Source organism: Bufo bufo, chromosome 3, assembly GCF_905171765.1.
Source record: "Bufo bufo chromosome 3, aBufBuf1.1, whole genome shotgun sequence".
NCBI classification, from domain to species: Eukaryota; Metazoa; Chordata; class Amphibia; order Anura; family Bufonidae; genus Bufo; species Bufo bufo.
The window spans coordinates 244967660-244992407 of record NC_053391.1 but is presented as its reverse complement, the minus strand read 5'-3'; the positions used below and the strand labels follow the sequence as shown (position 1 = coordinate 244992407).

Below are 24748 nucleotides of genomic sequence, written 5' to 3'. Positions count from 1 at the left end.
GACCATTTTGTTGGAAGGTATCTTTTAGTAATAGTTCAGAATAGCTGGGTAGCATGTGGACATATGCTAGAGATTAAACTACATACATAGTATATGCTCTTGGTTGTCCACATACAATTGTTTATGGATGCAGTGTATACAGAATGTAAGTACAAAATGTGGCCTCCATTACATTTCTGCAGAGGTTGGTACCCAATTTTCCCAGTATGCTGAAATCTAAATTTGCTTAGTTATTTGGAAATAAATTCCTTCATATAGCTAGAGCAATTTACCATCCAGGCTCCTACATGACAAGACTATAGAGTTGCATTGGTGACAACATTGTTGCCCTGGTTCCATATGATATATTCACACAATACATCAGGGCAGCTTTGTGTGTATTTTCTATAACCAATATCTCCCAATTAGTGATGATCAAGCATGCTCAAGCGAACACCAGTTAGGCTCGAGCATCGCGATGCTCGGCACATCGCGGTGTTCGGCCGAATACCGCGTGTGCTCAAGCGCCATGCTCGAGTCTCCTCCCTGCACATTTGTTGGCTGCTACGCATACGTAGCCATGTTGGTTACTGGCATTACAGTGATTTGCTGGCCGGAACGCGTCATCGGGTGCTATAAAGCACCCGATGACACGTGGTTCGGACAGTCTTAGTCAGGGAGAACTGTACTGTAGAAGGCACAGATAGTGTAGGGAATTGAATTGTATTTTTTTGTTAGGCAGGGTTGCTGTTAGAGACCCAAAAGTCATTTTAAGGACTATTGTTGTATCTGGCAGCAATATATATTTTTAGCGCAACCTCTGCTAAATAGCTTGCAATTGTTTGGCCACTGCAGACAGAGACATTATCTGCGCTACATCTCCAGTGTAAAGTGTGCACAGCCTAAAAATATCTGTGACATCCAGTGTACTTTTTCTGTAGACGGTGTCCGCTGCGGACAGTTACATTACCTGCGCTACATCTCCTATATAATGTTTGCGCATCCTAAAAATGTCAGTGACATCCAGTGTACTTTTTCCGTAGACGCTGCGGACAGTGACATTACCTGCGCTACATCTCCTGTGTAACATGTGCACATCCTAAAAATATCTGTGACATCCAGTGTACTTTTTCCGTAGACGTTGCGGACAGCGACATTATCTGCACTACATCTCCTGTTTAACGTGTGCGCATACTAAAAATATCTGTGAAATCCAGTGTACCTTTTATGTAGACGGTGTCCACTGCGGACAGTTACATTACCTGTGCTACATCTCCTGTATAACGTTTGCGCATCCTAAATATCAGTGACATTCAGTCAAATTTTTTCGCTGCTGGTGGCAGGACATTACCTGCGCTACATCTCCTGTATAACGTTTGCGTATCATAAATATCAGTGATATTCCCTGTAATTTTTTTTATTAGCCACTGGTGACAGTGACATTACCTGCACTACATCTCCTGTATAACGTTTGCACATCCTAAATATCAGTGACATTCAGTTTAATTTATTTGCGCATACACTTACAAAACATGCGCTACTGTACGTATGGCATATTTGCAAGCATATATACCAGTTAATTTGCAGAAGGCGGGCAGTAAGGAACGGGGAAGTGGCCTTGCTGCTGATGGTGCACGCAGAGGCTGTGGCGCTGGGCGCGGTGAAACTGTGCCTGCTGCCAGAGCACAAGAAACACACTCATCCACGATACCTAGCTTCATGTCCCAGTTTGCAGGGCGGCGCAGGACACCACTCTTGAAGTCACACCGGTGCGACCAAGTGGTTGGTTGGATTGCAGCAGATAATGCTTCCAGTCAGTTAAGCACCACCCTGTCTTCCACAAAGTCCAGTCTCAGTAGCCAAGAGTCTGGTCAACAGAATCCTCACCCTGATCCTCCTTCCTCCCACCAAGGAGAGTCTTGGCAAACAAGTGATCCCACACTCGGATATTCCTAGGAGCTCTTTTCATCGCCATTCCTTGATTTAGGCCTCTCGCCAAGCCCGGTTGAAGAGGGACATGAGGAGATCTTGTGCACTGATGCCCAAACTCTTGAGCATCCACAGTCACAAGAAAATGACGGTGGGGAACGGCAATTAGTGTTTCATGAGGTGGATGATGATGATGATGATGATGAGACACAGTTGCCAATAAGTCAACCGCAATTAGTGTCTCACGAAGTTGATGATGAGGATGAGACACAGTTGTCAATAAGTGAGGTTGTTGTTAGGTCAACAAGTCAGGAGGATGACCAGAGTGAGGAAGTGGAAGAGGAGGTGGTGGACGATGAAATCATTGACCCAACCTGGGAAATGGCAAGTTGATTGAGGACAACAGTACAGAGGGGGAGGGATCCGCAGAACCGTAACATGCTGGAAGAGGCAGTGGGGTGGCAAAAGGGAGAAGGTGGGCCACACCAAACAGGCCTGCAACTGTTCCCCGGAGCACCCCCTTGAGGCAATCTCTCTTGCCAAGGGGTAGGTGTTCGGCAGTCTGGCGCTTTTTTGAGGAAAGTGCAGACGATAAAAGAATTGTCATTTGCAACCTGTGCCGTACCAAAATGAGCAGGGGCGTGAACTCTAGCAACCTCACCACCACCAGCATGATCCGCCACATGGCATCAAAGCACCCTAATAGGTGGGCCGAATGCCTGGGTACACAATCAGTGTCTGCAGGTCACACCACTGCCTCCTCTTCTCCTGTGTTACATGCTGGCCAATCCCCTGTCCAAGACGCAGGCTCGGATGCATCCCGCCCTGCACCTGGACCTTTGCAAGCACCATCAGCTAGCACATCCACTTCTGTGTCCCAGCACAGTGTACAGATGTCATACCCCAAACCTTTGAATGAAAGCGCAGATACCCACCCACAGGCTATAGCACTAAATGAGCACCATTCCAAATTGCTGGCCCTGGAAATGCTGCCATTTAGATTGAGACTTCCTGCAGCTTGATGGCGGCGGCGGTCCCTCGTTACTCAGTCCCCAGCCGCCACAATTTTTCCCGGTGTTCCGTGCCCGCCTTACACCAGCATGTGTCCCGTAACATCACCCGTGCCCTGACCAACGCAGTTATTGGGAAGGTCCACTTAACGACTGACACATGGACAAATGCTTGTGGCCAGGGATGCTACATTTCCCTGACGGCACACTGGGTGAACGTTGTGAAGGCCGGGAGCGAGTTGTACCCTGGGATGGCACAGGTGCTACCGACGCCAAGGATTGTCAAAAATCTAATGGATCTTCCTCTCCAGTTATAGTCGTTTTTACTCAAGCACATAAGGCTGTGTTTATATCAGGTTTAACGGATGTCATACAGTGGCATCTGCTGAATATAGTAGAAAATTGGAATTACAACTGCTCTTTCCCACTCAGATGAGAGTTCTCAGGGGAGTAGCCGAGAAAGTGGCAGTGCAGGCATATCAAACTGCAGCATTTCAGTGTGTTTTAAGGCTTAAGCCTCAGTGTGTGTGTGTGATGAGGTCATGGACGTACACCTAGTGGTTCTGTAGACGAAGATAGAGAGGACTGGGGGAAGGAGAAAGTGCTTTGTCTGCAAGATCTCTTCTAAACTGCTTATGGCAGAAGTTTGGGGAGCTCCTTGTAGACATAGATGTGTGTGCATTATGGATTAAATGTATTTGTGTTATTTATGTTTTTTTCAGGGTTTAGTGTACATTTAACATAGCTAACCATACCCATTTTCCTACCCATATTTCACAACTGGAGTAAGTAGTGTAAAAATGCAAAACGTTGAAAAAAATTTGTGTGACTCCAAAAAGTCGCATAAGCCCCATTTTGTGACTATTTGAATCCAGAATGAAGACGTGATAAATTTACTCCTTATCTATCATGTATGCAGCAAGGTATGCTATGATTTTATTGTTCAATTTGGAATATAGTTCATAATAAGAATAAAATGAAATGTTGGAATATTTTTAAAAAATATCTAAAATGCCCAGATAGTTTTCAGTCTTCTAATGTTATTTTAAATATCCACCAGAGGGCAGCTGCTGCCTTCAAAAAGATCTACAGTATTGTATATGCATGCCACTTAGGGGATTGATTTTTATGTAGTGTTTTATCTTTTTTTCAAGTTTAATTGCCTTAATCGTAAGATATGAAATCCACAAGTTACACTGAAATATAACCACTATATTTCTGCTTTTACAGCATTGCTTACTAGAAGCATTGATTTCACACATCTTTCACACTACTTAGCCTGAGGCCGTCATTGCACTCCCCTGTGCCTATCTACCATTAGTGATGAGCGGCATAGGCAATATTCATTTTTGCAATATTTTGTGAATTTTTCGCATAATATTCACATTAAATTTGCGAATTCATGATCTCCAGTCATTATGTTCACGATTGCACAAATCGGCACTAATGATGCGTACATTTTTTGCTCAATGCATGCAACTTCACATTTTGTCAGGTCTGAGTAGATATTACTGATTGATGCACTAAGTATTGTTGTGATATCACAGCACTATGTCTGTAGCATGTATGTACGGACAGCAGAGAAACAGTAATACCTATCACACTACCTAACACCCTGCACTGGAACCTATCAGCTACACTATATGACTATCTAACCTACACTGACTATCTCCCACTAACTATCTGTTATATATATGTATGAGCTAACTATCTAATGTAATTGGATAAGGAATAGGATCCAGATGAAAGAACAGAGCACATCAATCTCACTGATCTCTCTCTCTCAGAACTGCAAAAAAACTGCAGAAAATGGGAGGTTCTTATATAGTAAAGGGGTATGCAACTGTCTTATTGGTTGCTAGGGATGTTGCCAAGCTCTGAGAAAGATATTGCAGCCTTATCATTGGCCCACAAGCAAAAAAATCTAGAATATTTGCGATTATGAATATATAGCACTATGTTTTACAACTTCGTGAATTCTCGAAGGGCCGATATTCACGATAAAAATTTGCGACTAGAATATTCGTGATCATCACTATCTACCATCTCTAATGGAGTATAGACAGTATATATGATGTCTGATGGAACATGCCACAATTTGTTTTCTGTCACATTCGTAGAGAGTCTGACAGACAAAAAAAACTCTAGTATGCCTCTGTTTGAAATTGGAGGCATACAAATTTACAGTAGAGGTCTCATGCTCGGAGGTTGGATATAGTGGTAATTTTGGCCATGTTCATAAGACCTTCTACAATATACTTCTTACTTTTTGGTTTAGTTTACTGCTTCTCAATGAATTAAGTGTCACCTAAATTGAGGAATATTGCATTTCTATGCTGATGTTCTCCTTTCTCTAAACCCTGCACTCATGTTTCATGTCTACCCACTTTCTCTTTGCAATCCCCAGTTTATTTGATAGAGGGACTGTGGGCAAATATTCTACATTCTTGCAAAAAGTTTGTTTCTTTTACATTAAGCAGTTCCAACTAGACTTGTCCTGTCTGCATTTAGCAACTATTCAGTTTTTTAACCTGCAGCTGTATTTTCTACATACAAGGAATGGAGGGTAAAATAATATAATATAAATCCATATTTTTGTTTTCACTGACTTATATGTGGCAATTACATTCTAGTGTAGAAAATTTGCCTGTTCCATAATTTTCTATAAATCGCTTACCTCTAATGGCAAAATATTCCAATCCTTTCCCCTATTAAAATCCAATTTTTATATTTCAGACACGTACGCATACATAAAATTATAGTTAATTAACTTTTATATGGTTTGGGTTTACAGGTGATCAATGCATGTGCTAATCTGCCTCTATTTCTTGTTACAGAGTGTGACTGTAACCCTGAAGGCACTGAGAGAAACCAGCCATGTGACAGTGAAACAGGACAATGTCGATGTCTTCCAAATGTTACAGGTCGGCGCTGTGACCAGTGCACCTCACACCACTGGAATATCGCCAGTGGGAGGGGATGTCAGATGTGTGGCTGCCATGTTAGGAATTCTTACAGTCTTCAATGTAATCAGGTGAGAGCTATCATAAAATGTTTTAATATGTCACAAGAGCTAATATGGGGTACAAAAATATAAAAAATTTACTACCTGTCTCCAAACAGTAGAACTTGGAAATTAAACTAATATTAAATTATTAGCCATTCTGTCTACCAGAAGAAGACTGGAGATGGGTGCTGGGATCTATATTTTGTGTAGTATGAGTAGTGCAATCAATCAGCTAATATGTTTGAGCTTAATCAAAATAATGAGAAAATACATTGTGACTATTATCACACCTGTGTCTTCTTCTGCCCTGCTATGTTAGGATGGCTTCACAGTAAGATTTAAAAAAAAAGAGAATACAATTTTTTTTGTCTTTTGAGCACAAACAGCATGGCCAGAGGGTTCATGTTGGACCATAGGAAACGATAAAGGAAATGATAGATGCCCAAACACTGCACTTTCAAAAATCATGTTTTAAGACAGTTTCTGGTGTTTTTTTCAAGTATTTCTGAATGTGAACATGTGTGACTAAAAATAATTCTGGCAGCAACCTTAGATATTGTGCAAATGGCACAAGCTAATACTGCTGATTGTGCCTCATAGACCCTCAATACCGGCACAGTAAAACAGAAATCAGTGGGGGGATCATTCTCACCTCTGTTTAGAAGCTTTCATCTTCAGTGGTGGCCTAATATAAAGTTATTTTAGACCTTCTTTTGTAGTCTACGGTAGATTGTGATCTAGTATTGACCACCACTGCTGTAGACTGTCATAGAATAATAAGTAATTTTTTTATTGGCTTCTCTGATGGTAATTTATTAATGAATTGCTAATTAATGCAATTGCCCAATGCATTAGAGCAGTGATGCCCAACCTACGGGCCACAAGCCACATCCGGCCCGCGAAGCTGTGTCATGCGGCCCGTGCAGCAGAGGTTGTGATTTTACTCTCTGTAAAAAGTCTAAGGCATACCAATACGCCTTAGACTTTTCCCTTACATTCATCAGCGCAGTGAGCGCTGTGAACGGCACGGGCAGCGCAGCGATGCTGCCTGTGCTTGAAATAACCAATAGCAAAGCTCCTCACAGCAAGAAGCATTGTTATTGGTTATTTTGGGAGGGTGCTGGAGAGATACATGTCCTATAGGAGAGGAAGCCGGCGGGAGCTGGAAGGAGGAGGGGCCGGCTCTCGGGGGTGGCTGCAGCAAGGAGTGACGGGCGCAATGCGCTAGGACCCTGGCAACCATAGCCCAGTTTGGTGCTCAGCAAAACATGCTGTGACCTGAAAAAGGTAGATAATGCCACCCCAGGCTGAGATAAGATTCTGGAAGCAAGCAGAGCAGCTGATGACGCCCAAGTTACCAGGTAACAGTGTTTCCTTCCACCCACCGCAGCATCCAAGTTTGTTCAGAAACAGTTTGTGCCATTCAAATTAGTTGTAAGAGAAGCAAGAGCAGCACTGGTCCAGAAAAGATCAGACCCATCTCAATAATGGTTAAAGGGGTTGTCCGGGTTCAGAGCCGGTGCTCCGATGCTCTCCTTTGCCCTGCGCTAAATCACGCAGGGCAAGGGTATTTTTAGGAGATCCGGTGACGTACCGGGCTCTCCATGGCGCTGCCAGGAAGCCCGGTGGCGTCACCGGCACTGATCGGCGGGATTTAGCGCTGCCCTAGCCAGTAAAATGGCTAGGGTAGCGCTAAAGCCCGCCCATCAGAGCCGGTGATGTCACCGAACACACTGCCGGGCGGAAATTTCTGCCCGGCAGTGTGTTATTGAAAACAAAAGAGACTTTGCCCTGCAGGGCAAGGGAGCGCATCGAAGCATGAGATGCTCCGATGCTAGCCTCAGGGGGGCTGCCTGGGTGAAAATAAGGGTATGTCCGGGTTCAGCTCTGAACCCGGACAACCCCTTTAAAGGTTTGATTTAATCCTGGCTCCTTTCATATTATATTAATAACCCTATAATGGACCTAAGTAACACATTCCCTCTCCAACAACATTCTGTGTTATGGCTTCATTAAATCTAACAGCATCCATAAACCTTACATTTCACTCATACCGCTCCATTCACCTGATCATGACCACACACACACCACCCACACTGCGCCACATACACAACACTGATGTATGTGGTGCAGTGTGTGATGCGTGTGGTGCAGAGTGCCAAGTGATAAAGTACAGGGAAGATCCACCATATTGGACCGGACTTTATCACTTGGCTATAATTGTCTGCTGTTATTCAGATCAGTAATGGTCCCCCATATAAATACTCACCTCTTTGGCCCCGTTCACACCACCGCTATTTATTTATGTTGTTCTGCTCAGTTACCTGAGCAGAAAAACGAAAGTAACGGAAGTGCTGGATGTGCCCCCTTCACAGGGGTAGTGCCCAGATGTGCCCCCTTCACAGGGGTAATGCCTAGATGTGCCCCCTTCACAGGGGTAATGCCCAGATGTGCCCTCTTCACAGGGGTAATGCCCAGATGTGCCCCCTTCACAGGGGTAATGCCAAGGTGTGCCCCCTTCATAGGGGTAATGCCTAGATGTGTCCCCTTCACAGTGGTCATGCCCAGATGTGCCCCCTTCACAGTGGTAATGCCCAGATGTGCCCCCTTCACAGGGGTAATGTCCAGATGTGCCCCCTTCACAGTGGTAATGCTCACATGTGCCCCCTTCACAGTGGTAATGCTCACATGTGCCACCTTCACAGTAAAAATGCCCAGATGAACCCCCTTTACAGTAAAAATGCCCAGATGTGCACCTTCACAGAAAAAATGCCCAGATATCTGCCCCCAATCACAATAGTAATGCTTGCACGTGCCCCCTCACAGTGTTTGCATTTCTTTCTGGCAAAGCTACCTGGTTCTGGCCCTCGAAATTTATACCATGTCTAGTGCGGCCCTTATATGAGAAATGGTTGGGCACCACTGTTTTAGAGCACTTTTCAACCTAATTTCTCAAGTACCCTCAACATGTCATAATTACTTTAGTGTTGCAGTGTTCTTTTCAGTGTTTTCTCTATAGGATATACTCAAATCACAACCTGTTTTATAGAGTAAAAGTGTAGGTGCACTTTAAATATCAAGAAAAGATTATTGCACATTTGCTTTGAAACTTTATAAAATCCTTAAAATGTAAATGTTAAAGCTTGTAATTCAAGACAGGTGTCATTAAAAGATGCTTTTTGAACATTGTTCCAACAGAAACTCTTATAACTTTAATTAAGGGCTTTAAGCTCACTCCCAGCAATAATAAAATGTGTATGTTTGGAGGTATATACATGAATAGCCACTTTATTAGACACCCGTCTAGCAACATGGTGGACCTCCTTTGGCCTTCAGAGTTGCAGCAATAATCGTGGCATTGATCCAGATGTAGTCAGCATTATCTTGACTTCAAGTGCACCAGGATAGTCACTTTAATGTAATTTGTATTACTGAAATGTGATTTTGTGGTGTTATCACATTAAACCAGTCAAGATAATGTTGGCTACATCTGTAGGTGTTGAAATCGTTCTGCAGGAATGTTGGTCCATGTAGACAGGATAGCATCTCACAGTTGCTGCAAATTAGATAGAAGTACTTCTATGCTCTGTATTGTCTGTTCTACCTAGTCTCAGAAATGGTCTATAGCAGGGATGCCCATCCTGCGGCCCTACATCTGTTGCAAAACTACAACTCCCAGCATGCCCGGACAACCTACAACTATCAGCATACAGCAGGGCATGATGGGAGTTGTAGTTTTACAACAGCTGGAGGGCCGCAAGTTGAGCATCCCTAGTCTGTAGGATTAAGATCTGGGAACTGTGAAGTTCATTGAAGCAAGAAAAACGTATTATGTTCCAGGAACCAATTCATGGCTATACAATCTTGTGGCATGGTGCATTGTTGTTATGGCAGTGGGTATGAAACCTGTGTCAACCAGCAGGTTTGACTTTGGGCTAATTTTAAGGGTGGTATCCTGGAAATCCCCTGGTATTCACCCTTTAACCCCATACAGGGATCTGGACTTTACAGCAGGAGAGCCACCAGGCCACTTCCTCCTGGCGTAGTCCCCATATAGTTGACAGGTGGCATATGGGGGGCCAGAGACACCTATGTGGAGCACTGGAGATTCAGGCAAAACCATAGTTAGGGCAGGCAGAATACGAGCAATCCAATAAACAGTCAAGCAGACAGCAGCATTGAAACTGCTTGAAACTGAAACTGATTGAAATTGATGCACATTGAAACGGATCCATAGAAAACTCAAAAACTGAACAACCAGTGTCTCTAATAAAGTGGCTGTTCAGTGTATACTGAAGAGTATATCAGATATCAGATGTGCTGATAAACACTCTGTTACTATGGGTGCAAAAGAACAAGGCAATAGATATTGTAGTGTGCTGCAGTGGCCACTTGGATCAAAGAGAAAGCTCTCTTAAGTTCTCTTGGCATATAGAACATGAGATAATGAGACAGTCTGGGCTATGTAACTAATTAGAATTGATTAACTAAAAACAGAAAGTATATATCTGTAGACTAAAGAACTAGGATATAAATACACTATAAATGTATGCACATGTCTAGCAGTATAGAGTTTGTCCCTAGGCTGGAATCCTAGTAAATTGCATGCTATTAGTTAAAATGTCTTCTATACCCAACACTCAAAACTCAGCGGCAGCAGACACCAGAGGACCAGGGTTGCCAATTGTCCAGAAATTTCTGGACAGTCCGAAAAAATAGGCACATTTTTTCTTGTGTCCTTGAAATAAAATTCACGTGCCTTTGATTTTTTTGAGTCTGGTGGTACTTTACTAGATTGGTTTGGTGGTAAATATCATCGTTTTACAGCTCGTAGTAAATGCTGGTAATAAGTTATTATCAGTGTATTGAGCTATAAACATGTATTACTTTTTAATCTTTATCATTCATTACGGTTTTCCTATTTTTCCGTAAAAAATGTTGGCTGGTATACGTTGTCCACAAAAAAGAAAAATTCTGGTCGTCTACCCTGCAGAGAGCCCCATTGCAAGAACAGTATATCAGCCTCTTGATTGCCAATTGTTAATTTGACAAATGATATGTCAAACCCTCAGCTTAACTGACTCTTACCTAAGACATTAGAGATGTTATCTCATGTTTCCTAGGACCCACTTTGACTGCCATTTACCTGACTACAATACACTTGTGATGTCTCAATAGCTTACGTGAAGGAAATACATTAAAACTGTGGCATAACTGTAAATATATTTGGGGATGTGTTTCAATACTGGCCCCATGCACATAACACATTCATCAATAAAGACCACTCCATGTCGAATATGGTCAGGTTAGAACTACCATAGATTTCTGCAAAGCCATATTTTTCAATGTACGTCACAAAAAACTAGCATACATAAATTGATAGATCTGAACCATATTCCTGCAAAATACAAACCTAATTTGCATCATCCATTTTTCACCACCACCTGCTGAATTACACCAATTTATTATACTTCTATATACTAGATGTTTAGGGGTTATGCCATGATTGATGTAAAATTTTTTAATCAGACATCATATAGTACATGACAATCTCTTTCTAAGGCCTCATGCACACGACCGTTGTGTGTTTTGCGGTCCGCACGGCACGGACAGCCATTGATATAACTGCCTATTCTTGTCCGCAAAACGGACAAGAATAGGACAGGTTGCATTTTTTTAGCGGACCACGAAATGGTGCAACGGATGCGGACAGCACACAGAGTGCTGTCCGCATCTTTTGCGACCCCATTGCAGTGAATGGGTCCGCATCCAAGCCGCAAAAACTGCGGCTTGGATACGGACCAAAACAACGGCCGTGTGCATGAGGCCTAAGAGACCTATAACCAGCCCTGAACTGCTCCACATTCACTGCTACAATTGATGTGCTAGATTATCTTCAGCCTGGCAGTTCAGGGAGCATGTCCTTTCTGCTGGAGCTACATCCCTGTAACTACTACAGCTTGTAACAGAACATATGGCTGGTGGCAGTTGAAGATTTAAACTGAGCACGTTTGACCAGCTCAGTGAGATGGACAAAACATAAGGAGAACAACAAACAGCAGGTGGTGCTATATAGATAGATTTTACTGAATAGCTCACTTGACTATACAAAAATTTTTATTACATGCAATAACAAAGTATTCCGATCCAGGTGCTGGTTGGAAAACTGTTGAATGTTTTGTGACATGGCCCCTTTAAGTAATATTGTATTTATGTGCCTGCAAACATGCAGTATGTTGGGTAACTTGCCCCTAGACAATGCCAGTGGCCATCAATATCCCTGCTTGGTCTGTATTTGAGACTAGTGTTGAGCGCTAGTTCGCGAATATTTTGAATATAGTGCTATAAATTCGATATTTAGAATATTATAATTTTTTTTTTTTATTGTTATTTTTTTTTCTTTTCCACTTCCCAAAAGTAGTTCTTACCTGTCCTTAGGATTCCTGGCTTCCTGGCTGCTCCAGTCAGTGCCCGTTGCCGCTTCTGACGACTTCCGTGCTCATGGAGCGTCCCCATCACCATGGGAACGTCTCCATACTAGAATGTACTGTCGGATTTGAGAATTACATTGAAATCGCAATTCGATTAATTCAAGTTATAATAATCGCATTGTGATTTCAACTTAGCACTGCTATATTCCATATTCGTTAATTCTAGCCTAATATCATATGGAATATAGCAGAGCTAAGTTGTAATCGCAATGCGATTAATATAACTTGAATTAATCGCATTGCGATTTCAACTTAGACCTGGTTTACTATGGTTGGCTTGGTAGAATTAGCGAATATGACGAATGTATTCGTCATATTCCTCAAAACGAAGATAACGAAGTATTCTCCACCTTCATTTTAGCTACCTATTCTTCAACTTCGCCAATTCTAGCAATCAAATAGGAAAGTTGACTATAGAAGCAGCTAAGTTTAATTCGCTATGCGATTATATAACTTTGCTTTTTTTTTTTTTTTTATTGAATAGTTATAATTAATACTTGATTATTATAATGATTCAATTTATAAAAAAAAAAAAAGCTAAGTAATATAATTGCATAGCGAATTAAACACAGCTGTCTCTATAGTCAACTTTCCTATTTGATTGCTAGAATTATCGAAGTTGATGAATATGGAGCAAAAACGAAGAAGGAGAATACTTCGTTATCTTCGTTTTGAGGAATATGACGAATACATTCGTCATATTCGTCATCTTTGCTAATTCTACCAAGCCAACCATAGTAAACCAGGTCTAAGTTGAAATCGCAATGCGATTAATTCAAGTTATATTAATCGCATTGCGATTACAACTTAGCACTGCTATATTCCATATGATATTAGGCTAGAATTAACGAATATTGATATATTTCAGTGCTAAGTTGAAATCGCAATTCGATTATTATAACTTGAATTAATCGAATTGCGATTTCAACTTAGACCTGGTTTTCTATGGTTGGCTTGGTAGAATTAGCGAATATGATGAATGTATTTGTCATATTCCTCAAAACGAAGATAACAAAGTATTCTCCATCTTCGTTTTAGCTCCATATTCATCAACTTCGCTAATTCTAGCAATCAAATAGGAAAGTTGACTATAGAGACAGCTGTGTTTAATTCGCAATGCGATTATATTACTTTGCTTTTTTTTTTTTTTATAAATAGAATAATTATAATACTTGATAATTATTATAATTATTCTATTTATTAAAAAAAAAAGCTAAGTAATATAATCGCATAGCGAATTAAACACAGCTGTCTCTATAGTCAACTTTCCTATTTGATTGCTAGAATTAGCGAAGTTGACGAATAGGTAGCTAAAACGAAGATGGAGAATACTTCTTTATCTTCGTTTTGAGGAATATGACGAATACATTCGTCATATTCGCTAATTCTAGATATCAAACCAATAGGAAAGTAGCCTAAGTTACAATCGCAATACGCGATTATTTAAATCGCATATTAATCGCGATAACTAGAAAAATGACGAATATTCGATTTCGACGAATATGAAACGAATATTCTAGCGAATATTCGCAAATTTCGTTGAAATCGAATATGGCACCTCCCGCTCATCACTATTTGAGACATTTACATGAATCATGGTGAAGTCTCTTGAGGAATATATAGTTCACAGGCTGTCTGCCTGTTACACAGGGTCTGTGTATCTAATAACTAGTCTTATCTTGCGCCATATAGGTCACTGGACAATGTCTGTGTAGACAGGGCTTTGGTGGCCAATTCTGCACTGAGTGCCCAGAAAGGACATATGGAACCCTACGGTCTGGATGCCAAGGTTTGTGCTCTTACTTACTGTAATGAGAAATCCCTTATGCAACAGCATAAAAGTTCAGTTTAAGGATGGATCTTCTTTCTGAATTAATAATATATGAAAAAAAGCATCAGAGCATAATTTTTATTCTCTACTGTGCAACATGAAAGGAGGAAACAATATCACAAGATTGGACCGCACTCTGTAAGGCTACTTTCACACTAGCGGCACGGACCTCTGGTAGGCTGTTCCGTCGGGTGAACAGCCTGCCGGATCCGTCCTGCCGCTAGTGACCGTGTGCCTCCGGACTGCCGGGCCGTCACCATTGATTATAATGGGGGCGGAGTTCCGGTGAGGCACGGCAGCGCACGGCGAGAGGCTGCCGGAATAAAACTACGACATGTCCGACATTTATTCCAGCAGCCTCTAGCCATGCCTCGCCGGAACTCCGCCCCCGCCCCCATTATACTCAATGGGGACGGAGCGGCAGTCCGGGGGCACACGGTCACTAGCGGCAGGACGGATCCGGCAGGCTGTTCACCCGACGGAACAGCCTGCCGGAGGTCCGTGCCGCTAGTGTGAAAGTAGCCTATATTGGATATTAGGGCCCTTTATTGTACATGGGCACAGGACAATGATTGGGAGCTAACCATTCATTCCCGATCTGCTCATCTGTTCATCTACTTTCATATACAGTACAGACCAAAAGTTTGGACACGCCTTCTTATTTAAAGAGTTTTCTTTATTTTCATGACTATGAAAATTGTAGATTCACACTGAAGGCATCAAAACTATGAATTAACACATGTGGAATTATATACATAACAAACAAGTGTGAAACAACTGAAAATATGTCATATTCTAGGTTCTTCAAAGTAGCCACCTTTTGTTTTGATTACTGATTTGCACACTCTTGGCATTCTCTTGATGAGCTTCAAGAGGTAGTCCCCTGAAATGGTTTTCACTTCATAGGTGTGCCCTGTCAGGTTTAATAAGTGGGATTTCTTGCCTTATAAATGGGGTTGGGACCATCAGTTGCGTTGAGGAGAAGTCAGGTGGATACACAGCTGATAGTCCTACTGAATAGACTGTTAGAATTTGTATTATGGCAAGAAAAAAGCAGCTAAGTAAAGAAAAACGAGTGGCCATCATTACTTTAAGAAATGAAGGTCAGTCAGTCAGCCGAAAAATTGGGAAAACTTTGAAAGTAAGGGCTATTTGACCATGAAGGAGAGTGATGGGGTGCTGCGCCAGATGACCTGGCCTCCACAGTCACCGGACCTGAACCCAATCGAGATGGTTTGGGGTGAGCTAGACCGCAGAGTGAAGGCAAAAGGGCCAACAAGTGCTAAGCATCACTGGGAACTCCTTCAAGAATGTTGGAAGACCATTTCAGGGGACTACCTCTCGAAGCTCATCAAGAGAATGCCAAGAGTGTGCAAAGCAGTAATCAAAGCAAAAGGTGGCTACTTTGAAGAACCTAGAATATGACATATTTTCAGTTGTTTCACACTTGTTTGTTATGTATATAATTCCACATGTGTTAATTCATAGTTTTGATGCCTTCATAGTCATGAAAATAAAGAAAACTCTTTGAATGAGAAGGTGTGTCCAAACTTTTGGTCTGTACTGTACATAATCATCCTCTCTGATATGGGGATGAGGAACTGCTACTGTGATCGTTGATCCCCATACAGATTTTTTTCTCGCCAGTACATCCCTGTTTACTCTGTTTTAAGTGCCATAACATGCAATTACCCGATAAACGAAGATTTGCTTGTTTATCTGGTGATTTTGGGCAATTTTTCAGGGAGCAATTACATCTGAGACAATAGGGTCATATGGCTAGGATACAATGAGGAACTGAAGTATTTGAACACCCTGCGAGTGGCCTAGCCAGTCTCCAGACTTAAATCCAATGGAACATCTTTGGAGGGAGCTGAAACTCTGTGTTGCTCAGCGACAGCCCCGAAACCTGACAGATCTAGAGGAGATCTGTGTGGAGGAGTGGGACAAAATCTCTGTTGCAGTGTGTGCAAACCTGGTCAAGAACTACAGGAAAAGTTTGACCTTTGCAAACAAAGGCTTCTGTACCAAATATTAACACAGATTTTCTCAGGTGTTCAAATACTTATGTTCAGCAGTGCAAGACAAATAAATTGTTTAAAAATCATACAATGTGACTTCCTGTTTTGTTTTTTTTTCTGTCTCTCTGAGCGGGAATACACCTACAATGTCACAAAAATCACTGTTTGCCGGCAGCAGATTGTGCTGTGTAAACAACACCTGCTGTCAGCAAACAACGGTGCCTGTATGAAGACGAGCGCTGGCTTTAGTGATTGCTCCTCCCCATACTGTGGAGGAGATTGCTGCATGTAAATGCGGCGGTCTCCTCTACTGACGAGCAGGCAGTTGCTGGGAAGAAACGCTTCTTTTTCACCAATCTCCTGCAAAATTGGCCCGTGTAAAGGAACCTTTAGCCATTGCCTTATATAACGTAGTTATCTCTTATTACTGTGGCTAAATAGTGCTTGTGAATACTGTGCCAAGCAGAAATGCCTACACTGCTATCAGAGATTTCCTCTTAGTGCGTAATACGGCCAGTGGATTTCATGCTTTATATTCATCTTAAATGCAGAATGCAACTGTAATTTCCAAGGAACACTTGAAAATGGTTGTGATAAGGCAACTGGGAAATGCTTGTGCCGACCAGGATTTGTGGGAGAACGGTGTGATTCCTGCCAAAGAGGCTACACTGATACATTCCCAAACTGCAGGCCCTGCCATTCCTGCTTCCAGTTTTATGACTATGAACTTAGAGGCTTAAACACACAAATGCAAACTTTTCACAACTCTACTGCTGGACAAGTATCCCAGTTTGATGTGGACTTTGGACCTCGGGTGGCCAGTGTTGAAGCTGAACTACAGCGTATTCAGAGACTGTCTGGCGGATCGGGTATCTCAAACAGTGAGCTTTTGCGCATGGAGAACCAGCTGACAAAAATGAGGTAAATATTAGTTATGTTAAAAGGTTAAGAAATGCATGGTAGTGCTAATTGGTGATTTAGAGCCATTTCTATGGACAGTTTACACTTAAAGGGGTTGTTCAGCAGAATTAAAAAAAAATTCATATGGCTTGCAGTGGTTATGTATTACAGTCCCCACCAATCCCCCACTATTGCTGTTTTGGGCACTTACCAGTCCCCTTCTTCTCTCCACTTCCTGGTCTCATCTCAACACACAGGATGGAGATGCCTGCCCAGCCAATCAGTGGCTGAAACAGTTCATCGCTGCGGCCAGTGATTGGCTGAGCAGGCATCTCCTGCTATTTCCTCTGGTCGTGCTGGGACCAGCATCAGAACAGAAATGGCGGGAGATCAGAGAGAGAGTGAGTATTGCTGCTTTTTTTTAACCCACTCTCAGCCATATATAACAATCATAATCCCTCTGGACAACACTTTAATATATAGTGGACATACATAAAAGTACATCATATAGACATGGTGATGTACAAAGGGTGTGATCTCTGTTGTTTGGGGAAATTCACTACCCAGAGCCCCAATAGATAGGCCCACTATAGAGCTGCAGGCGCTTGGTGTGCCATTGTAAGCAGTACTTCTCTAGGGGGATACATCCATAATACATCTGATGTTGAATTTATGTGGAAATATAAGCACACTGTAGAAATCTATTAGTGTCATGTTATGGCTTCATACATTTTGGTGGTTGTATGAATGGCCATGATAAATCTGTTTGCATGAGACCTTAGTGCTGCTAAGTGACTAACCCAAGTAGTAACACAAAAGACAGCAATTGTTGCAAATGCCAGTTCATCTGAATACTAGTTTCCCTGGAACACAGTTGAGTTTTGAATATCTTGCCTACATGGGTGCACTTGGCGGCTCGAATTTTGAAGCATAATATGTGACTTATAGAAAAGATGGTTAAACTGTTTTAGTTATTTTTGCATGGTGGCTCTTCTATGTTCTTCCATTTGTCTTGGAGAGCCCCTAAGTATCAGTTTCCTAGTAATTATATTTAGTGATGGATGAACATCTGCCGGGACGGTTCGCGAACGCGATCGCGCAAATGCGATCAAATGTTCGCGAACCGCAAGTTCGCGGCGGGTCCCATTCATTTAAATGGCAGACGAACCTGAAAAACCTACAGCTCATATTTGCAGCCAAGAAATAATTACTAGAAGTACACAAATAGTCCCACAACATGGACAGTGATGTACCAGATGTATTATTCGAATTTGCGATCTCCATTCATAATTTTTTTCAATGCGAAATATCGGCAATATAATTATCGCGTACGAGCATGCGCAAATGCACTATACAGTACCCAAATGCACTATAAAGAAAGTATATTGGTATATAACACCCCGCTTCAATCTGTTTTTTTGGGGGGGCGACTGGTATATCACACCAGTAGAAGTTATTTGTTCCTATAACGCTTGTCCCTCTATATACCTGCAGTATCGCAGCAGAACCGCACACAACTGCCGCACAATACAAATGCACTATAATATACTTTCTAACATAGAAAGTATATTATAACATTATACAAGGAAGGCAATCCATTAGAATACACATAAAGGTAAAACGTAACCTTTAATAATTTTACTATGAGGGTCCATTCACACGTCCGTAAGTGTTTTGCGGATCCACAAAACACGGACACCGGCAATGTGCATTCCGCAATTTGCGGACCTCACATCACCGGCACTATAATAGCACGGATGCGAAAGTGCGGATCCGCAAATGCGGATGTGAATCCGCAAATTCGGATGCGGACAGCACATGCCGATGGACAGCACATTCCGGCCTTATTGAAAATTTAATCCCGGAGGGAAAGCAAAAAACATCTATCCCTGGGCTAGATGATTGATGATGTGGTATTGAAGGACAGGGTGGGCAAAGAACTGTCCCTGATATTGCCCTACAAGGGGGTGCTATTCTCGCCCTGATAGCCTAACCACAGACCACCCGCACTGATAAGAGCGACCCCTTCCGGAACCTTACCCTATATAAAAATGGCCCTAGTAAGCCCCTAGGCCCGAGGCCTCTGACTTCCAGGTGATCACTATATAGATCTATGTGTTTTTGACTCATTATAAAAGTATATTATAAGTATATCGCACCCCTCTGTGTATCACACCTATCGATAGCACACCTATAACAGCCTGTCCCTGCTCCACACAGCAACCTCTCCCTACACTGGCAAAACACTTAATGTAAAATGGCGGCCAGATCAGGTTCATTTATAAGGTAGGGGGTACGTCCATGTGCTGAAATGTCTCAATTGGCTGTCCTGTACCACCTGATGGATGTGTCATGGGTCAAAGTTCTTCATAATGTAAAAGAATATGGCGGGCGCGAATTTCTCCATATGTCCGCATGTTCGGCGAATCGCGAAACGACCGCCGGGCGAACTGCATGGCCATCTCTAATTATATTAATATGTTGGTAGAAAATAATTGCCATTTGATACAGTTTCCAAATTCTTTTTGAATTTTACAGGGGAGACATGGGGCAACTAAATCTGGACCAGCAGTGGGTGGATGGATTTGGTTCCCTTTCTGCTGACATGAATTCCTTGAGGTTGGATTTTACCATTGTTAATGGACTTTACCAGAGGAAAGTGACCCAACATGCTAACAGCATCGCTACTGATGCCTTAGGTAGGCTAATGCCCTTGGTGTACTGATTTCTGAACCCACAAAATATAGCCAATGGTAAACCTTTCTGACAATATGAGATACCTTACACCTGAAATGTATGTATTTTATTTCTAGGTATATTCAGTACCGTTAATACAGCCTACCAATCATCACTAGAAGCAGCCGAGAGGGTGGCTATGGCCCGGACAACTATATCCCAATCAAGGGAAAGTAGGAGAGGGGTAAATGGCCTTGAAGGGAAGACCAAAGAAGCAGTGTTTGACCTGGAAACATTAAAAGACGAACTCTCCTACCCAAATCTCACTCCAACCATCAACAGGGTACCTGCAACTATTATTATATGACATGGCGCTGTTATTCCTATTTATGCACATATTACATGCACATTTCTAGTACTGTGACTGCTACAATACACAATTATCTGCTAAAACTTGTAAAGACATTTATATTATTATAGCTGTACTATTAATATGTTGTTCTGAATCTTGCCCAAACGATTGGGCAAGAATCAGATCAGGGATACACTCGGTACCCAACAACATAAAAAATATACTGAACGCCATGGGACAGATTTACTAAGCAGGTCTAAAATGTAGACATTGTGAGACAGTGCCAGATTTAGCACTGTGCTTCAGGTTCCATGATAAATTTGGTATTTGACTAGACATATTTGGCTTTATACCACCTATTGTTTGGCTTACTTTGAGACAGAATTGTGTGCCAAAATTTTAGACCATGCCCTTTTCCCTCTTAGCCACACCCCTTTGGTGAACTAGATGGTGAATTTGTCTAAACTAGCTATGCCAAATTGACCAAAAAAGGCTATAAATTGCACAAATAACATTAGTAAATGTGGACCTGTATGGGCTAATGGTGCAAGAAGCAGGCAACTGGAAAGAAAACATTGTTTAATATGCAACGCTTACATGACACTGACTCATTTAAAATTTGGTGCAGATTTGTGAGGGTGTAAGAACAGAATCATGCACACCAGAGAACTGCCTTGGTACTGTGTGTCAGAGAAACAATATTACCTTGTGCCAAGTTGGATCCAATTGCAGAGGAGCATTTCCTTTGTCCATGAATGCACTAAGGACTACAGAGAAAACTGCCAAAGAGCTCCAGGACCTGAATAGCCAACTGCTGAAGAACACACAGATGGTAAATAACATAGCGTGCTCATACACTCATTGTAATATGGCATTATAATAATGACGAGGAGGATTATTGAGATTACTCACCATTTTCTGCTCACCAACCACATATTTAATGGTACCAGCATCCGTGTCTCCAACTTGTCTGGATTTAAAGTAAATAGCATCCCTGTATAAACTGAATATCACCTAGCACCCTAGGCTAGATCTGGTTTTCTAAAACTCTAAATGAAACATATTTATACCTCAAGATATATCATAGATATAATGTGTTCCCTTTGTCGCCTCATAATTAGAGATCCATTCATTACTTTACTCTGGGTCAAATATTCAGGATATACAGTAGGTGTCTTCTAAATAAGGTTGGGTCATCATTTTAGGTCATGAATGCTGGTTAAAAACAGGTAGATTATCAAAAAGGTTTTTTTGGACATTAGCAATGCCGGTCTAGACTTAGTATAGGTTATCACAGTTTGATTAGTAGGTGTCCAAATTTTGGGACCCCCACAACTAGCATCCTGATTGCTTCCTGCAAGCAAGGTGTCCACTTCATTTTTCCATCACAGTGGCTTGCTTATGTGGGTAGCTATGCCTGGTAATAGTGCTCATCCCATTCGACTTAAAGGAAATGTGTCATCAGGAAATTACCTATTGCTTTAATCATGTTTTTATGTTTAAACTAGTTTTAATGAATTTCGATTATGCTATTTTTAATTGTTCATGTCATTATCTATATTTAAACAAAAAACATAAAATTCCGCAGTTTTCCCTCTGTCTACTAAGCTTAATAATAGGCTCCACTCCTTGGTCTGTAAATATCACTTTACTGCAGTCATCTGCTTATCTATAGACAGAGGTGATATCATTACAGGATGGATTAGAATGACAGAAAAGATAAGATTTACCATTCACAATAGGTAATTGTCAGAGCTTATCTATTCTTTCCGTGTCCAATGACCTCTGCACAGGACACAGAGCGTGCCTAGAAAACTGTCCCATAGAAGTCAATTACATCCCCTTCAGTTCATTGTGTTTATGGACCCTGGGACTGCCATAAAGCAGTTTTCTTAAAGGGGTTGTCCGTGTTCATATCTGAACCCGGATATATCCCCTTCTTCACCCATGCAGCCCCTCTGAGATGTTTACACTACTAGTCGGAGGCTTCCGCCTAGCAATGTTTCCAATGACGTCAATGGTACTAATGGGCAGGCTTTAGCGCTGCCCTAGCCTACATCTAGCAGAAACCCGGCACGTCACCTTACCTGCAGAAAAATTCCTTTTGCCCAGGCCAGGGAAGGGGGGGCATCGGAGCATGAAATGTATACAGATGAAAAACCTACTTGACCTGTTCAATGTCTGCTTAATAGATACAGGAAGCTGAAAAAACATCCAACCAAATCAAGGACAGTGCCCAACAGCTGTCAGAACAAGTGACCAGGACTAGGACTCGCATGGAACAAGATATTGGGAGCACCAGACAGTTTATAAAGCAAGTTAGAGACTTCTTAACAGGTAAGCAAGGTATCCCTTTGCTATAGTTTGTATTTTACTGGTAAGTAACAGATGTCAATGGATAGTATAGTAACTAGAAAATGTTTTATTACCCTTTGTTCGGAATAAAGAGCAGATCATGTTATACCTGTTAAACCACATACACTGGGGCACATTTATCAAGCTCGCCTGTTTTTAGGTGTAAAATTAGAGGTGTATTTCTTTTTTTTTTTAGACTGGTCTAATTTATTTGCACATAAAAAAGGTGCAACTTTTAATTTAAAAAAGTCACACTTCACAACTTAAAACAAAAAAAGAAAAGTACGCCAGCCCTGGAGTGGAGTAAAAGTTAGGGCTCATGCACACGACCCGTGCCCCGCTGTGGCCATATTGCGGCACGCATACGGAGGGTCCGCAATACACGGGGCACCGGCCGAGTGCACCCCGCATCATGGATGCAGACCCATTCACTTGAATGGGTCCTCAAACCCGGAGATGCTGTGCGGAAGCACGGATCGGAACCCCACGGAAGCACTACGTTGTACTTCCGTGGGGTTTCTGGCCATGCCTCCGCACCACAAAAAAGTAGTGCATGCACTACTTTTTTGCGGTGTGGACTGTCATATGCGGATCGCGGACCCCATTCAAGTGAATGGGTCTGTGATCCACATGCAGCTGCCCCACGGTCGGTGCCCGTGCATTGCGGACCACAATTTGCCACCTGCCAGCACGCGGTCGTATGCATGAGCCCTTAGACTGTTTTTGTGACTAATTCAGGCACAAAAAAAGGCACACCTACATGAATAGATCGAAAAAAGTTGCAAAAGTTAGAAAACTTGTATTAGTCTAAAAAAATCTAAATAGATGACAAGTCTCCAAAGCCTCCAAAACGTGCGCAATTTTAGTAGTAAATGCAACAAAAAAATAAGACTATCCAAAACAGCATTTTTTAGACTAAAAACAAGCGCAAACTCATTAGTAAATGTGCCCCACTATGTCTAGACCTTGGACATGTGCTTTACATTCAGGTGTTACCTGTGCAGACTGCTTAATTAGACTACATGTCTGAGAAATAGGCCAAGCTGCTGTCTTACAATGTCAGCTTATGATATTAATAACGGAACAACCTGTATGGGATTACCTTCCTGAGCTAGATCATGTCTCTCCAGTATCAAACGCAAGTGCTACAAGTGCTCTTGTACCTTTAGATTGACATAAGTGGTAGGCAATTAAGAGTGCCGCATTTGTGTGAGGGGAGGCGGGGCGTTCACTATTTAAACCTGGCCCTCCTCCCCCCACTTGTCGGTTCGAACGATTTCGAATCGGCTTGTGGGTTGGTGCCAGAGAAGGGCGTGCGTCACTGGAGGATCGGGGGATCGGCTGCGTCGGGCTCGTCGCTACGGTGATTAGGTAGGCAGGGTGGCTTGTACACCCGTCTCGCTATGTATAACATGTGGGGCTGCCGAGCGTGCCGCCGGTCCCCAGCTGCGATGGAGACTGCCCGCACTCCCGATCGCTTCCGGCACCCCGATACAGGCACCCCGATCCGCTCCAGGCCCTGCGTCAAGCACCCCCGCTCCCACATGCAGCGTCCCCCAGGCGGGCACCCCTCACCTGTGGCTCAGCAGCGACGGGTCACGACGTCCGCTCGCATACCCTGAGCATCGGTCACGCCGGCCGTCGGCTCCACGACGCAGCGTTATATATCACTCACTCCCGTATCAGAACATAAACATTTGTTCCGCCGTAGAGGAAAACGCCGTCCGCTCACACAGGGATCTATTCATTAGCTGCAATCAGTAAGTGGAGGTCCAGCTGCAGGATCAGGGGGCGGAAGCTGAAACCTATAGGCGATTAATACGCCGCGGCTTTCCCTGTACAAATAGTCGATAGTGGTGGGCACGGGATGCAATGTTCCACATGGCGGAGCGCAAATCCCTCACAGCCGATCCTGATGCACGTTCTCCTGGTAATTACAATTAGCGAGGCAGTGAAGGTGGACATGCTTATGTGACTTTCAGTCATGTCTAGGAATCCGCTGCAGAATAAACTCGTCTTCTTTACTGCGCCAAACTCAGGCAAGACAAGATAAGCAGATACTCAGACATGTGCACTGTATAACAAGTTATGATTTCAATGGTTAATTCTTACCTAGAAGGGAATCACTGGCTTGCTGCGCTCCAGCAGGTCCTGGCTTGATAGAGGGCGACACCTACAGGCCCATACTGGTACTGCA

General features: G+C 42.6%; 1 protein-coding gene across 1 annotated transcript in view; it reads left to right on the top strand.

Moving 5' to 3' along the window:
• LAMB3 (laminin subunit beta 3) overlaps positions 1–24748 on the top strand; it is a 155770-nt gene that overhangs the window by 112718 nt on the left and 18304 nt on the right. The window contains exons 12-18 of the mRNA XM_040424063.1: positions 5756–5952; positions 14109–14205; positions 16820–17189; positions 19707–19867; positions 19982–20187; positions 20825–21028; positions 22389–22533. Coding sequence (XP_040279997.1) covers positions 5756–5952; positions 14109–14205; positions 16820–17189; positions 19707–19867; positions 19982–20187; positions 20825–21028; positions 22389–22533 — 1380 coding nt within the window. The remainder of the gene's footprint in view (positions 1–5755; positions 5953–14108; positions 14206–16819; positions 17190–19706; positions 19868–19981; positions 20188–20824; positions 21029–22388; positions 22534–24748) is intronic.